The 16963-nt window shown below is 35.4% G+C and overlaps 1 protein-coding gene across 1 annotated transcript; it reads right to left on the reverse strand.

The window, feature by feature from the left end:
• Positions 1–15298: 15298 nt before the first annotated feature.
• On the reverse strand, positions 15299–16661 carry LOC101899290 (putative gustatory receptor 89a). Its single transcript, XM_020035574.2, has 2 exons — positions 15618–16661; positions 15299–15478 (listed from the first exon to the last, which is right to left on the reverse strand). The coding sequence occupies exons 1-2, from the start codon at positions 16632–16634 to the stop codon at positions 15299–15301; spliced, it is 1197 nt and encodes a 398-aa protein (XP_019891133.2). The 5' UTR covers positions 16635–16661.
• Between the last annotated feature and the right edge of the window lie 302 nt (positions 16662–16963).

Here is a 16963-nt window from a genome sequence, read left to right on the forward strand (position 1 = left end):
TCCCTTCAACGAACGCGTAAAGACTAACAAAATTGCCCCATTCAATTCTCGTCATTCCTCTGATGGAGTCGGTCGGTGTTTGCGAGTGTTGTTATTTAGGTGAGTTCGTGTGTGTGTACGAACAACAACAGAGTGGTGAATTTTTGTTCTGTTCCACAGCAGCTGCTTGTGGCAGTCAGCAACTTGTGGTCGTTTGTTGTTTCTTTTAATTGACGGCAATTGCAACGAGTAATGTGCGTTACGGCCAGAGTTGCCAAGGTGGTGTTGAATTAAAGTCGTTGAATCCAATTGGAAATGATTGGTTCAATGGGAAATTATGAAGTCTGAATTCTAATTGGCAACAGATAGTGGTAAAATAGATGAAGTGATTGATTGACTGATTTAACGATTTTCAACGGCCAGACGAAGCGTCTGAAGCTAGAATCATGCAATTTTGGGTGAGGCTCACTCTTGGTCCGAAGGTTTCAGATAAGGCTGGGACTTTTTAGAAATTCGTAACGAAAGGATGCTAAAAGTAGTAAAATGTACTAAAAATCGAATACTTGAAACGGAATGAGAATGAATACTTGAAATGAGGAGCTGAGCAGAAATGTACTGAGTCATTGATGGAGTGCAGGATAGATATGCCAACGGGTTTTTGAAAATTCGAACCTTAAGATTATGAAAAGTTCTAAAATTGTACTAAACTTCTAAAATAGTTTGATTAGTATAAATAGTAGTTGGACAAACGGTATTAGCGAGAATTCTGAAATTTGGAATCACTGATGGAGTGTATGATAGATGTACCAAAGGGTTTTTGAAAATTCGCACTATAAGTGTACGAAAAGTACTAAATTTTACTACATTTGGTACCATTTCGTATGATGTGAACGGTTAGAGTAACAATCTTAAAATTTGGAATGGGAACCCAGTTCGAGGAGTAGGGTCTGTATAAGGGGGTAGTTTTGGAAGTGTGTACTCATGTATACGAAAAGTACTATGAGGTACTAAATTAAGTACAATTTAAATTCGGAAGTACGAATGGAGCTGGAGTTCCGAAATTTTAAATTAACATTACTTATGTGCTTGAGAAGCACTAAATGGTACTAAATTTGGTACAATTTCGATTTGGGTGGTGGATCTAATTTCTAAATTTCCGAACTCCAGCTCAATCGGAGTTCGAAAATTTAGAAATTAGATTACTGTTGCATTGTAGGACTGAGGAATGTAGCTATTTTTGCAAATTGGTATTTATGTGTACTAAATGGTACTAAATTTGGTACAATTTTAATTTTGGGAGAACCAATGGAGTTGGAATCCGGAAATTTGTGTTGTAGGACTCAGGTATGTGGGTAGTATTGAAAATTCGTACTTATGTGTACTAAATGGTACTAACATTAGTACAATTTACATTTTGGGAGAACCAATAGAGTTGCAATCCTGAAATTTGAAAATAAGATTACTATTATATTGTAGGACTGCGGTATGGAGGTAGTTTTGGAAATTCGTACTTATGTGTACTTAATGGTACTAAATTTGGTACATTTTAAATATTGGATGAACCAGTAGAGTTGGAATACGGAAAGAGTTCTATTTGACTGTATGTAAATGTAAAATGTACTAAATTTGATACAATTTGGATTTTGGTACACCTGAAATATGAAATTAAAATTACAGTTGAAGTGTAGGATTGGGTTATGTTGAAAGTTTAAAATTCTTACCTATATGTACTAAATTTGGTACAAATTGGAATTTTGATGAACCGATGGAGCTGGAATTCTAAAATTTGGAATGAGAGTCACAGTTCGAACTTTAAATTTGGAAAATGTTCTAAAATGTTACTAAACTTCTAAAATTGTATCATTTGGTATAATGTGAACATAAATAAATGGTACTAATTTAAGATCACTGTTGGTGCCTAGGATGGAGAGATGTAGATTGGCTTGGATATGCGTACGAAATGTTACTAAATTTGAAATTGGGTGAAGGGATAGATCTGGAATCCGGAAATTTGATATTGAGGTCTCTGTAGGTTTCTAGAAATTAGTTGTGGAGACGTTGAAATAGTTTAGGGCAGAAAAATTCGATGCGGGTCAATTATGCAATTGTTTAACTAAAGTCCTCCCCCATAAACTTCAATGTTAAAGATTTTGAATACTCGTTGTTTCTATTATTCTTTACAAAAAATGAATAACTTGAATAGATATCCATAAAAGAGGAAATATTTGCACGCTGCACAGATTTTCTTGAAAATTTCCAAATATTCTACAGCATCGCCGGAAGGTAACATAGGCTAAATATATTTTTAAAATTCCATTTGCAACTGGAGACAAAGCATCTGAATGGATTTACCTCTAAAACTTTAAAGTTTGCTTAAACATATTTTTTGATCGGCTATATGTAGATAGATACAGTCTGTAGATACAGATGCGAATTTGGAATGTGTAACGAAATTTGTTACGAACATAAATTTACCAAATTATATTGAAATCGCTGCTGATTTAAATATAGCTCCAATATATATTTTCGGCCAATTTCGTACATTTCATGCTTCAAATTCGCTATTTATACACAATTTCAATAAACTGATTTTGGTCTACAAAAAAATTCGTCCAATTATATTGAAATCGGGTCAACAAAAATATAAGCTCCAACAATACTCTGGGAGAATTCCGTATATGGACAAAAGGAACTGTCCCATTAATACAAATTTCACCATTTTTCTTTTAAATTTCAAATTTTATTTATTACCTTCATTTTCAAAAATATTATTAAGTTTTTTAACTGAATCGGATGGCTATCAAACTATTAGCATATTTTTTCTTCAGTTCCTCAAGACATTTTTCATCTTTTTGTCATAATTCCGTTTAATAAGCATCGTTTGGGGACATTTATATTAGTTGATCTTATTAACTCCCCTTTTTTGGTCGTTTCCTTATTCACCAACAACGCAATGACAATACTATTTCTTAACGATACAAACATCTCTTTACTCATCTAAAGAGCATCTCATTGTCTCTCATTGTTATTGTTCTCTCTTTGGTGGAACTAGAAAACTGTTCCCAATACAAATTGTTGCTTTTTCGGTGGCAACATAAACAAATGGAAAATCTGTGCTCAATGAACTCTTGTTTTGGCTGGCTGGCGCGTGTGTTGTGTGGATTGCATCAGGGGTGCTCAAAACCGTGTTCTAGAACATGAAGAGAAAAAAGAGATAATTTAAGAGAAAACTAAAATCCTGTTTTTCTTTATATTTTACGGTTCTATTTAATTGTTTTTAAACACGAATGTTTGCCAAAATAATTTATAAAACAAATGGATACAAAATATTTGTATAAATAATGACTTAACACTGTTTTGTTCTTGATTTAAATAAGCAAAGAGAAATTTGACTGAAAAGAGATATTTCTTTTTGAGCACCCCTGATTGCATCCAACTGGTTCGCCCTCACACCGCCTCATGTTGCTGCCGCTGTGGTGGTTCCATTAGTTTTGTTTTGGTTTTGTCAATTACACTTATTGTTTTGTTTTTACCTCTTTTGCTGGATTGCTTGTTGGACAGTTTTTTGTTTTGTTTTTGCGATGGGTCTTCTGTTTTTGTTTGACATTTTTTTTGGTAGGAGGTAAACCGGAGTGAGTTCAGTGAGCTGTATGTTGGTGATTAAGCGCAAGAGTTAGTAAATGCATCAGTTTGTTCTTCTCTTCTCTCTTTGTTTGTTGTGTTTTGTGTCTAAATTTTCTAAATGGCAACCAATTTGATATTTGCACGCATATCGATATGTTTGTTAAAGCATCCGTTCCCATATCCGGTTTCCGTAATTTCCTTGAGGCAAAGACAAAAATATCAACAACAAGAGTGTAGTAAGTCGATAGATTCTATCGAATTGAATGAAGAAGGTTTTATATGAGAGAGTACAAATACAACAAAACATATTTGCATGGATGTTTGATTGGATGTTCTAACATACAACCGAATTTATAAGCAAAATATTTGAATTGATTAAACAAGGTGTCCCTGAAGTAAAAGAGGAAAAATAGTGAACGATACATCAACCCCCAGGCAAACCGGCTTAAGTTGTTTTCTAGGGGTAAGATCAAACTGGGATTTTTTGAAAATTCGGACTAAAGGAAACATCTAAAGACTTGACATGTGCTATAGAAATACAATTTGGGAAGCGGTGTTGACTTATACCAACACCACTTGGAAATTAGTTTTGTTTTGAAAATGTATACTAAGTGTAACAACTTTCTTATATGGTTCTAAATTCGGAACAATTTGATTTTGGTATAACGGATGGAAATGAAATCAAAAATATTAATATTAGGGTCTCTGAATGTGGGTTGGATTTATATAAGGATTTGGGTTTGAAAATGCGTTCAGCAAGCGTACGAATGGTAGTAAGTGGTACCAAATTTTGTATTGCTTGAAATCTGAAATATTGCAAAAGGATAAGAGAATTAGTTGGAAGTCTAAAATTTGGTATTAGGATAAACTTTTGTGCGGTTTTGTTCATACAGGGTGAGATAAAAAAAAAACTGCAACAAAGTCAAATGCCATAATTATTTTTTTTTTTTAAATTATATTGAATGAAAGTTAAAAAATGTCGGAAATAACATCGAATTTTAGAATCAGTTTAGATTTGTTCGAATCGGTCACCTTTGGCACGAATTATGGCCTTCAAACGGCCAATGAAACCGTCTCACGCTGCCCGAATGTTGCTCTGCGGTATTTTGGGCCATTCCCGGCGACGCGCTTGATTGAGGTGAACGACACTTTGGTATTTTTTAGTGCCAACCTTGCTTTCCAAAATACTCCAGACACAATAGTCCAACGGATTGGTATCCGGAGATTTTGGTGGCCATTGGGCGCTGGAAATGAAGCGAGGAACCTCATTTTGTAACCATTCTTGGGTGGCGCGTGCTGAGTGCGATGGTGCTGAGTCCTGTTCTAATGTCCAAGGTCTGGGGCCAAAATGTTTGCGTGCCCAAGGCTTTAATACACCCTCCAGAATATTTTCGCGATAATACGAGCGAAGAGAGACCATCGGCTGTTATGGCGGCCCACACTATCACCATGACTGGCGCTTGAGTTCTGGTGGCCAACCGAAGGTGTACATTTTCAGTTGACCTCTTTGGCAAGTAAACACGATCATTTTGTTTGTTCACAAACTGCTGGATAACGAATGTTTTCTCATCCGAGAAAACCAAATTCGGCAGTGCACCAATTTGGTGTAAGTTCTTACATTTTGAATTTCAATGGCTTAACCTCGAGCTCATTTTTCAATATTTGCGAATGGAATATTGCGATATGTTCAACTCACGAGCCATTTTTCGGTCACTGGGACGCGGGTTTCGATCAAGTCGGTTCTTTACTTTTCGAACCATTTCTGCTGATGTTCGTGTTTTCTTCCGTCCACTGCCTTGACGTGTAAATGTGTACTATAACTGTTCGAAAAGTACTAAATATTACAGATAGTGCTTGAAATCTGAAATTTGATATAAGGTTCGCTGTCCATGTGTAGCCTGGACATATGGAGGTGGTTTCTGGTATGTGTACTAAAATTGTACAAAAGTACTGAATGGGTGAAGGTATAGAACTAAAATTCTGAAATTTGATATATAGATTATTGATGGCTTGGGATTTGGTGTTGGTATGGGAATGCGTCCTATATTTGTACGGAATTTACTAAATTTGGTGTTGGGGAAGTTGTGGGGTTGGAATCCCCAGATTTGATATTGAGGTACCTCTTGGTATCTGGAATTGAGACATGAAAGTGGTTTCGGAACTGTGTACTATCAATGTAGTACTTAATAGTACTAAATTTAGTATTGCGTGAAGGAACAAAGCTTAAATTCTGAAATTTGATGTAGATGTCGCCGTTGTTATCTGTGTTTAGGATTTGGATGTAGTTTTGGAAATGTGTCTTATAATTGTTCGAAAATTACTAAGTGGTACTAAAATGATATATTGGGTGAAGGGATTTGATAATGAGGTCTGTGTTGCGATCTGAGTTTCATACATTGAGGTGGGTAATATAATTATAAGAAAAGTACTATATAGTACTAATTTTGGATCACTCTTGGTGTCTAAATTTGGTGAAGGAATAGAGCTGAAGGTCATATGGTGTTGGTTTGAAGGGTTTTTATATGGGGAAAGAAAAAAAGTAATAAATCTACGTTTGCTGTCCTGATAGTCCTTCAAAAAACAGTTTAAGAAGTCTATGTTTGTTGTAATGATAGTCTTTCACGAAAATTGATTAAAAAATCCGCGTTTATTGTCCTAATAGTCCTTCAAGTAAAGTGTTTAAGAAATTCACGGTTATTGTCCTGATAGTCCATGAAGAAAAAAGTATAAAAAATCCACGATTATTGTCCTGATAGTCCTTTATGAAGAAATATTTTGAAAATCCACGATTATTGTTCTGATATTCCTTTATGAAGAAATATTTTGAAAATCCACGATTATTGTTCTGATATTCCTTTATGAGGAAATATTTTTAAAATCCACGATTATTGTTCTGATTGTCCTTGAAGAAAAATATTTAAAAAAGCAACGACTATTGTCCTGATAGTCTTTTATGAAGAAATATTTTGAAAATCCACGATTATTGTCCTGATAGTCCTTTATGAAGAAATATTTTTAAAATCCACGATTATTGTCCTGATAGTCCTTTATGAAGAAATGTTTTGAAAATCCACGACCATTGTCCTAATAGTCCTTTAAGAAAAATGTTTAAAAGATCCACGTTTGTCGTTCTGATAGTCTTAGAAGAAAAATGTTTTAAAAATTCACGATTATTGTCCTGATAGTCCTTTATGAAGAAATATTTTGAAAATCCGCGATTATTGTTCTGATATTCCCTTATGAAGAAATATTTTGAAAATCCACGATTATTGTCCTGATAGTCCTTTATGAAGAAATATTTTGAAAATCCACGATTATTGTCCTGATAGTCCTTTATGAAGAAATATTTTGAAAATCCACGATTATTGTCCTGATAGTCCTTTATGAAGAAATATTTTGAAAATCCACGACCATTGTCCTAATAGTCCTTTAAGAAAAATGTTTAAAAAATCCACGTTTGTCGTTCTGATAGTCTTAGAAGAAAAATGTTTTAAAAATTCACGATTATTGTCCTGATAGTCCTTTATGAAGAAATATTTTGTAAATCCACGATTATTGTCCTGATAGTCCTTTATGAAGAAATATTTTGAAAATTCACGATTATTGTCCTGATAGACCTTTATGAGGAAATATTTTGAAAATCCGCGATTATTGTCCAGATAGTCCTTTATGGAGAAATATTTTGAAAATCCACGATTATTGTTTTGATAGTCTTTTATGAAGCAATATTTTGAGAATCCACGATTATTGTCCTAATTGTTCTTGAAGAAAAATGTTTAAAAAAGCCAAGACTATTTCCCTAATAGCCCTTTAAAAAATCCACGTTCATCGTCCTGATAGTTCATCAATAATATTGTTTCAAATATTCACGTTTATTGTCCTTATAGTCCTCCAAGAAAAAAATATTCAAAAATGCAGGTTTATAAAATCCACTATAGTCCTTCTAAAAATAAATATTTAAGAAATCCACGACAGTCCTTCTAGAAAACCGTTTAAAATATCCACAATTATTGTTTTAGGAGTCCTTCAAAAAGAAATCTTTGAAAAATCCCCTTTTATTGTCCAGATAGTCCTTCAGAAATAAATATTTAGTCCTTTAAGAAAACTGTAAGAAATCGGTGATAGTCCTTCAAAAAAATGTTTTAAAAATCCACGTTTACTGTCCTGATGATCCTTCAAGAAAAACGTTAAAAAAATTACGATTATAGTTCCATTGTCCTTCAAGAAAAATGTTTAATTAATCCATGATAATGTCCTCTTACTCCTTCGGGAAGAATACATAAAAATTTGCAATTATTGCCCTGATAGTCCTTAAAGAAAATTTTCTTTAAACTCAAAATGGAATTATTTTTCATGAATTTCGACTTGAATTTAAAAATAATTCCGAAAACCATTTATTTTGTGTAATGCGTTAAACCACCAACAACCAGAAAAGTTTAAAAGAAAAACCACTTCACATCTTTCACCCCTCCGACCAAAATTGTTTTTTTTCCAACTTTTAAAATAAACGAAAAATCGAATTGAAGAAAAACAAATTTTCGAAAAATTAACGATTAACGCGGAAATGACAAATGATGTTCCTGCATGTCTTCGTTTTTTGTTTCAGTTTCCAGTCTGCCTGTTTCCGCCCCATCGAGACTGGGTGTAACGAGGGAAATCAGGGAATGCTGCACAGCACCCAGACTGCTGAGCCTTGATTAGCCAGCTTAAAGGAAGTTCAGATGATTGATAGAAATCTGATTTGATTTGTTTGGCAACAACAGTGACGACAATGCCAGCAACAACAACAACAAGAATAACAACGATGACGACGACGATAACGGCTGTTAGACATTTAGGCAAATCGACACTGCTTTAGATCGACAGTCGAGCAGGCTGACAAACTGAACTCTCGAAACAAAAAAGGCAGCGGCAACAACAACAGATTGTCAGATATTAAATGACTTTTTGCCACAAACACACAGACACACACACACATACGCATACTTTTCATGCTGAAGTATTCATTGAAGTCTACAAAGGCAGTCCCCCATTTCGGGCTGACAAACAAATTTGATGGTTTTCAAGGAATATGGAAACGCCTCCTTCGTTTTGAGGCAATAAGGGAAAAAATGCAACAACTTTGCCATGAAAAAGAGAAACTCCAATACCTAAGAGGGGAATATTCAAATGGCGAAACACAAACTGTCTCAGCAAAGAAAACAAATCAAAGCAGCGGCAGTAAAATGATGTCATTTCTTTGTCTCATTTTGAGATTAAAACGCAATTTTCATACTTATTTTTATTTTATCCGGGAATCGACTCTCTAACATTGAATAATTGCCATTTAAGGACAAAACGGGAATTCATATCTAAATCTGTAATGGTTGCTCGGTGGGTGATGCGTGTGTACATATGTTGTCCTTGCTTCATACCGGGGATGAATGTTTGCGAAATGTGGGTACAAGGCCACACATATCCACTGATAAATCTATGATGAGCCCGAAATGACTGGTAATGGCAATTTATAGTTTTCGAAAATTTGCCATTAGCAATCGCTGTCGAAGTTAATGAATCGTCATCTTGGGAACAAACATCAAGGAAATTGATAGTAATTCTAGAGATAATGCAACGCAAAAAGTCTGAAATTTATTTATTGGCTAGGCAATGAGTCATCGAGAAGTCAGTCAGTTAAGTCAGTTTTATAACCTTCTCCATACATAAAGTTTTCCATTCCGTTTGTAACACTTCGTTATATAGATTTTAGACCAGACAAAATATACATATTCTTGATCAGCATAAAATTCTTTATCGATTTATTTAGAGATGTCCTTTCGTCTGTCTGTGCGTCTTTTCAAATCACTCTAGCTTCCGTACGAAATGAGGTAGGTTGGTAAAATGTTACTCAGTCGTGTGTCTGCAGGACTTAATATGGATATTTAAAATGGGCTGAAAATGGTCAAATTTTTAATCTGAATTTGCTGTAAATTGGCAGCCTGGGTTCCCGTTATGTAAGAAACATTCTTGCATAGAACTGTCAATATAGGTCTTAGTCCTATATAACTATTCCAGATATTCGATATTTTGGTGACTTGTGTCACACTTTTAACCGGAAATGTTTCGAATTTAGAATTTGGAGATCCGAATGGGTATTGCATACTATGACAGAAAATTGCTCATCCAAGTCTTCGCATAGCCACCCTTTCAGATTGTAAGTTATGTGACCAAATTTTCGGTATTCTGATAATCTTTGCGAAATCTATCTTATGACAAAAAATGAATTTACAGGTCTACGTCTTCGTTTAGGCACCAACATAACATTTTGGCCGTAGACCTTAAACATTCAAACCGTACTCAGTACCATCGCAAGGTTGGCACTAAAAAAATACCAAAGTGTCGATCACCTCAAGCAAGCACTTCGCCGGGAAATGGGCCATAATACCGCAGAGCAACATTCGGGCAGCATGTGACGGTTTCATTGGCCGTTTGGAGGCCACAATTTGTGCCAAAGGTGACCAATTCGAACAAATCTAAAATTTGATGCTATTTCCGACATTCTTTGCTCTCATTCAAAAAAAAAAAAAAAAAAAAAAAATAAATAAATAAAAACAAAAATTGTAAAAAGTATGGCGTTTGACTTTGTTTTGTTTTTTATCTCACTCTGTATATGGGAGCTATATCCGTACCAATTTTCACCAAATTTGATGTACTTGCTTCTAGACTGAATTCGGTCTGGTGTACCTAAATTCAGGCCATTTGGTCCACAATTAACCCTTATTCGATTGAAAATATATATGTGAGCAATATCTATATTTGAACCGATTCTCACCAATTTCACTAGGGTTCGTCCTTGGGACAAACAAATATTATTTGGAAAATTTAATTTCAATCGGATAATAAATGCGACCTGCATTTTGTTTACAAAAATACAAGGACAGACGGACTAACATGTATAAATCGACCCAGAAAGTGATTCTGGATACAGCTAATTGAGGATACAGCTAAAAACTTGAAATTTGGTATGAGAATAAATGTGAATGTGGTTTTGTATATGTGTACTATAATTGTACGAAAAGTACTTAATGGTACTATATTTGGTATTGGGTGAAGAGATATGGCTGGAATCCCGATATTTGATATCGAGATATCTGTTGTCATCTGGAATTAAGGTATAATGGTGGTTTCGGAAATGTGTGCTATAATTGTACGAAAAGTACTGAATGGTACTAACTTTGGTGGTAGGTTTATTATAAGGATGTGGTTTGGAAATGTGTACTACAAGTGCATCAAAAGTACTAAATAATACTGTACCTGGTACAATTTAGTATTGGGTGGATATATAACACCTGAAATCTTAAATTAGGATGGCCTTTTATGTATAGCCTGGAACAAAATGTACTAATTTGGTATTGGGTGAAGGGATATGGCTGGAATCGTCAAATATGATATTGAGGTCTCTGTTGGTATCTGGATTTGAGATATGAAAGTTGTTTTGGAAATAGTTACGAAAATAACTAAATTTGTTTTTGGGGCAAGAAATAGAGCTGAAATTTGATATAGATGTCACTTTAGGTATATGTGGTTAAGAAGGAGCTGGTTGTGAATAAACGGGCTAAATTTGTACGAAAAGTGCTATATGGTACTATATTTGGTCTTGATTACAGGCATAGAGATACAATTCTGAAATTTGATATTTAGGTATCTGAGTTTGAGGTTTGGGTTTGGTATTAGCGATAGAACTGAAACCGTGAAATTTAAAGTTACGGTAACCGATGGTATCTACTTCTAGACGGGTTTTGCATATGAGTCCTAAAATTATACGAAAAGTACTAAATTTGGTATTGAGTGAATGTATTGTGTATTACAATTGGGCGAACATTACTATATAGTATTAATTTTGGTTCAATCTTGGTGTCTAGGCTGGAGAGATGTAAATTGATTTGGATATGCATACTAAATGTTACTTAATTTGGTACTGGACAATGGGATCGAGCAGAGATTCAGAAATTTAACATTGGGATCACTGCTGATTTTTAGGGTTTTGGAACGAATCTGGAAATTTTAAAAAAATAAAATCCTTAAAAAATTCTGTTAAATTTTAAAAATATCGAATATTGCCGTTATATTGGGGTCTATACGACGTGGACCTACATAGGCATTGTTTGCCATTAGCAATTACCATATTCAAATTCGAAACTTGAAATAAACGGTGAATAATATAGCTAAAATCATCAAAATATCGTATATAGGGAGGTACCATTATATCGGAGCTGTGCGAAGACCTGGACCAGCATAGACAATTTTCTGTCAAAGGCTATAGCATCCATTACTAACGTCAAATACGATATCTCAAACAATTTCGGTGGGTATTGTACCTAAACTCGTCAAAATACCGAATATAGGGAGGTACCGTTATATGGGGGCTATACGAAGACCTGGACCTGCATAGACATTTTTCTGTCACAGACTGTAGTTCCCATTACGAACTCTAAATACGTAATTTGAAACCATTCCGGCGAATAATGGCGTTAAAATCATCAAAATACCTAATTTTGGGAGGTACCGTTATATGGGGCCTATACGAAGACGTGGACCTGCCCTGATAATTTTCTGTCATAGGCTGTAGTATCCATTTCGAACTTCAAATACCAATGTTAAAACAATTCCGGTGAATAATGTCGCTAAAATCATCAAAATACCGAATATCGGGAGGTACCGTTTTTTGGGGGCTATATGAAAACGTGGACCTACATGGCCCATTTATGAACTTAACCTGCCTACTGGAAAAATAAACACGTGTGCAAAATTTTAGCCTTCTATCTCAATTTGTTCGAAAGATAGCGTGATTACAACAGACAAACATACAGACGGACAGACAGACGGACGGACATGGCTAAATCGTCTTAGAATTTTACACTGATCAAGAATATATATACTTTGTTGGGTCTGACATGAGTATTTCGAGGAGTTACAAATGGAATGACAAAATTAATATACCCTCCATACTCTGGAGGGTATAAAAAGAAGATACCTATATCGGCGTTTTTAATATTTACATCGCAACATAAAAAGACCCTCCTTTTCCATATTTTTTAGAAATTCGCAAATTAAGATTACTTGGATTCCGTTGGTTTCAGCTATGTAGCTGCTTGGGCAATATTGCATATTAAACCAGTAAGGAAAGGTCAAAAGTCGGACGTGCCGACTTTATGATACCCTACATCACTATGCGTATTTAGTAGAGCTCGCGTAACAAAATATTTTATATTGAATTAGATCTAGGCTGAATTCGGTCGGAAATGCCAAAATTCAATCCATTTGACATTAATCGTTTAGTGCACAATAAACCTGAAATTGGATAAGGATATACATGACAGCTATATCCAAATCTGAACCGATCTTGAAAAAATTCGAAAAACTTATTTCAGAGCTTTATCTGATGTCCGGTATCAAATATCATTGTTGTTGGGATTTAAACCCCAAATCCGATAAAAACATATATATGAGAGCTATGATATATCTAAACCGATTTTCACCAATTTTGAACTACTTGTTTCTAGACCAAATTCGGTCGGAATTGCCAAAATTCAGTTACGGAGTGCATATTACGGCTGTGGGTAACAAATATATCAAATCGGTTAAACAATATATATGGGAGCTATATCGAAATCTGAACAGAACTAGATAAATTTTGAAACAAGTATTGATGGGCTGTATCTTATATATGATACCAAATATCATTCCTGTGGAGTGCATACCACGAATGTGAGGGTCTCAAATACCAAATCGGATGAAATATATATATATATATATATATATATATATATATATATATATATATATATATATATATATATATATATATATATATATATATATATATATATATGTATATGTATATGTATATGGGAGCTATATCCGTATCTGTGTATATTTGATGTACTTGCTTCTAGACTGAAATCAATCTGGTATGCCAAAATTCAGGTCATTTATACTGATATTGGCCATTTGGTGCACAATTAACCCAAAATCGGTTGAAGATACAGGGTGAGATAAAAAACTGCACCAAAGTCAAATGCCATAATTTTTAATTTTTTTTTAAATTTTATTGAATGAAAGCAAAAAATGTCGGAAATAGCATCAAATTTTAAAATAACCTTAGATTTGGTCACCTTTGGCACGAACTATAGCCTTCAAACAACCAAATGCTGCCCGAATGTTGCTCTGCGGTATATTGGCCCATTCCCGGCGAAGCGCTTGCTTGAGGTGATCGACACTTTGGAGATTTTTTAGTGCCAACATTGTTTTCAAAAATTCTTCAGACACAATAGACCTACGGATTGGTATCCGGAGATTTTGGTGGCCATTGTGCGCTGGAAATGAAGCGAGGATCCTCATTTTTTAACCATTATTGGGTGGCGCGTGCTGAGTGCAATGGTGCTGAGTCCTGTTGGAATGTCCAAGGTCTGCGGCCAAAATGTTTGAGTGCCCAAGGTTCCCTCCAGAATATTTTCGCGATAATATTCGGCATTTATTCTGATGCCATGGTCGATTAATTCGAGCGGATAGTGACCATCGGCTGTTATGGCGGCCCACACCATCAGCATGGCCGGCGCTTGAGTTCTGGTGGCCAACCGAAGTTGCACTTTTTCAGCTGACATCTTTGGCAACTAAACACGATCATTTTGTTTGTTTACAAACTGCTGGACAATCTCATCGGAATGTTTCCTCATCGGAGAAAACCAAATTCGACAGTTCACAACTTTCGGCCAAGCAAAGCAACTCTTTAGCTATTTTGAGTCTATTTTCTTTTTGTTGCGGTGTAAGTTCTTGCACTTTTTGGAATGTCAATGGCTTTACCCAGAGTTAATTTTTCAATAATTGCCGAATGGAATATTGCGATATGTTCAGCTCACGATCCATTTTTTCGTCACTGCGACGCGGGTTTTGATCAAGTCGATTCTTTACTTTTCGAACCATTCCTGCTAATGTTGCTTTTTTCTTTCGTCCACTTCCTTGACGTCGGCCTACGCTACCTGTATTACGGTCACGAGTGATGTTACGAGACACAAAAGATCTTTTCACATTTAAATGCTGGAGTGCTCTAACGATAGTCACTAGTGGTTTTCCAGCCAAATATAAAGAAATCACGCTTGAATTCCATCACGAATAACTTTTTTTCTGGAAAATTCTCACCAAAATGATTTTGTACGCTTGTAAACAATATAATTAGCTGTCAATGGAATAATTTAAACAGCTGTAGGACGAGTGGCTTAGAAATGACAGCAGTCTGAAGTTGGTTGCAGTTTTTTTCATCTCACCCTGTACACACTTTGTTAGGTCTACAATATTTATTTAGATGGGTTACAAACGGAATGATGGCCTTAGTATACACCCCATACTATGTATGGATGTGGAGGATATTAAAAAGAAGGAAGAAAATATTTTTTATTTCATATTTTCATAGAATCCATCCCTTGAACTCCAGGCCATTTCGTTTTAGCATCATTCGCACATATATAGGTACATATACACATTCGAACGTATACTAATGAATACATTGCTACGTCTTAAAGCAACAAATAGTTTTATCTGTCATCTTCAGACTAGCCCAGTAGATCCTGGCAATTTATATGTTGCCAATCCACCATATTGGTACCCTGAAGTTGTCTCCCTCACCCCAATAAAACAAACCTGTATTCGCATCCAAATTATTCTATAGCCGCTTACCAGCTTTAGTGATTTCAAATTCCAATATAATGACAAGAAAATTAATCGAATAAGCTAACAAGAACAAAGCGAATTCATTGTGCAAAATAAATAAATTTAAAATTGAAAACTTTTCGATTTGGGGCCACAGGACACTCGACTCTACCATGATAAATATCTGGGGCATCTGGAAAATTAAAAAAAAAAAAACATCTCCATTAAAACCCCTCCTTCAAATTCAAATATCAATTTGATAGCACTAACATTTAAATGTGAAATACCTTAAAAAAATACTGCTCTTCACGGTTCAAGAATAGATCACTCACTTTACGCTGGCTACGATCGCACAGATATGCCATAAGGATAATTGAATACAGTTCCAAGGATACGCTCACAAGATACATAATGAAAGTGGTATACACCCGATCCGTGGTCACATAGTAATCCAAGAAGGCATAAATATTACAGAGAATGGTAATAAATTTAATCAACATCATTATGAAGATGCCAAACTGCAAGGTGTTGACGAACAGCGAAATTAAACGCTGTAAGGCGTTCTGCAGCGTGATAAGCCGTAGCATTTTCAAATTACTGGCAATATTTTCAAAATGGGTTAGCTGGCGTTCCAATTGCAGTGACATTGTGAGCAGGCCTAAAATTGCCGTAAATATGGCAAGGCCGAAGATCGAGGTCAAATGTTGCATTGCCACCAGGGCCACAAAGGCGCAAATATCAGTTCCCGACAAACGTGATGCCCCGGTAAACAAAAACGGCAAACACATCAGCAGATCATAACAGGTCAGGCCAACCTTCACCATCAGAGCCAAAAAGGTTTTGAAATTTATAAAATCGTGTTCGTAAAAACGCATTTTCTCTGTTATGTCAACGAATGAATTCAAAATCTCCACCAATTTGTTGCGATGCCAAATTTGTGCCGACATTATCAGCAGAGTTCCAATCACATCCGTTAACATAGTGAACTGGGCAATTCTCTTGAATAGTGTATCTTGATCCTTGCGCGAGGTGTCATAGAGATCGGGAATAATTTTGGCCAAAAATGGTGTCACCACAATGAGCCCCACACAAAAACTCACTGCCACACCGGTGAACACGCGATGGGTGCGGAAATGAAGGCGTGACGACCCCGACGAACTTTTCTTGCGTTCAACCACAAATGGGCCCAACAATGTCAGCTGGTCACAGAATATCATGACACGTATTACAGCGAAAAATATTTTATTCCACAAGTGTCGAAGTTTTGCCATTAGCGTCGGTGGAGGGTCGTCGGATGGGGACTCGGCACAGTAACGCAATTGTCGTGGTGACATCTTGTTGTCGTCCATTTGTATTTGATGGATGAGCAAATTAATGAGTTGCTGTAATGAAATTAAGAAAATACATACAGTGGTTGAGATTAGCTTGCAAGGTATGGGGGGTATGGGGAAGATGAAACTTTCAGAGAAAAAATTAGTTATGAAACAATCCCTTATAGTGTGCAGGATTAAGGTAAATGTTATTTCATGAGAACTAACGTTGGATTCCTACATAATGGTCAGTATTGAGATATGGCGGGATCTTAAATTGCCCATAACTCCTTAAATATCGAGTTTACGGTGTTTTAGATATAGCTCTCAAATGTATATCTTCAATCGAAATCGGGTTAATTGTGCAC

This window comes from Musca domestica, unplaced genomic scaffold (assembly GCF_030504385.1).
Source record: "Musca domestica strain aabys unplaced genomic scaffold, Musca_domestica.polishedcontigs.V.1.1 1, whole genome shotgun sequence".
In the NCBI taxonomy this organism is placed as follows: domain Eukaryota; kingdom Metazoa; phylum Arthropoda; class Insecta; order Diptera; family Muscidae; genus Musca; species Musca domestica.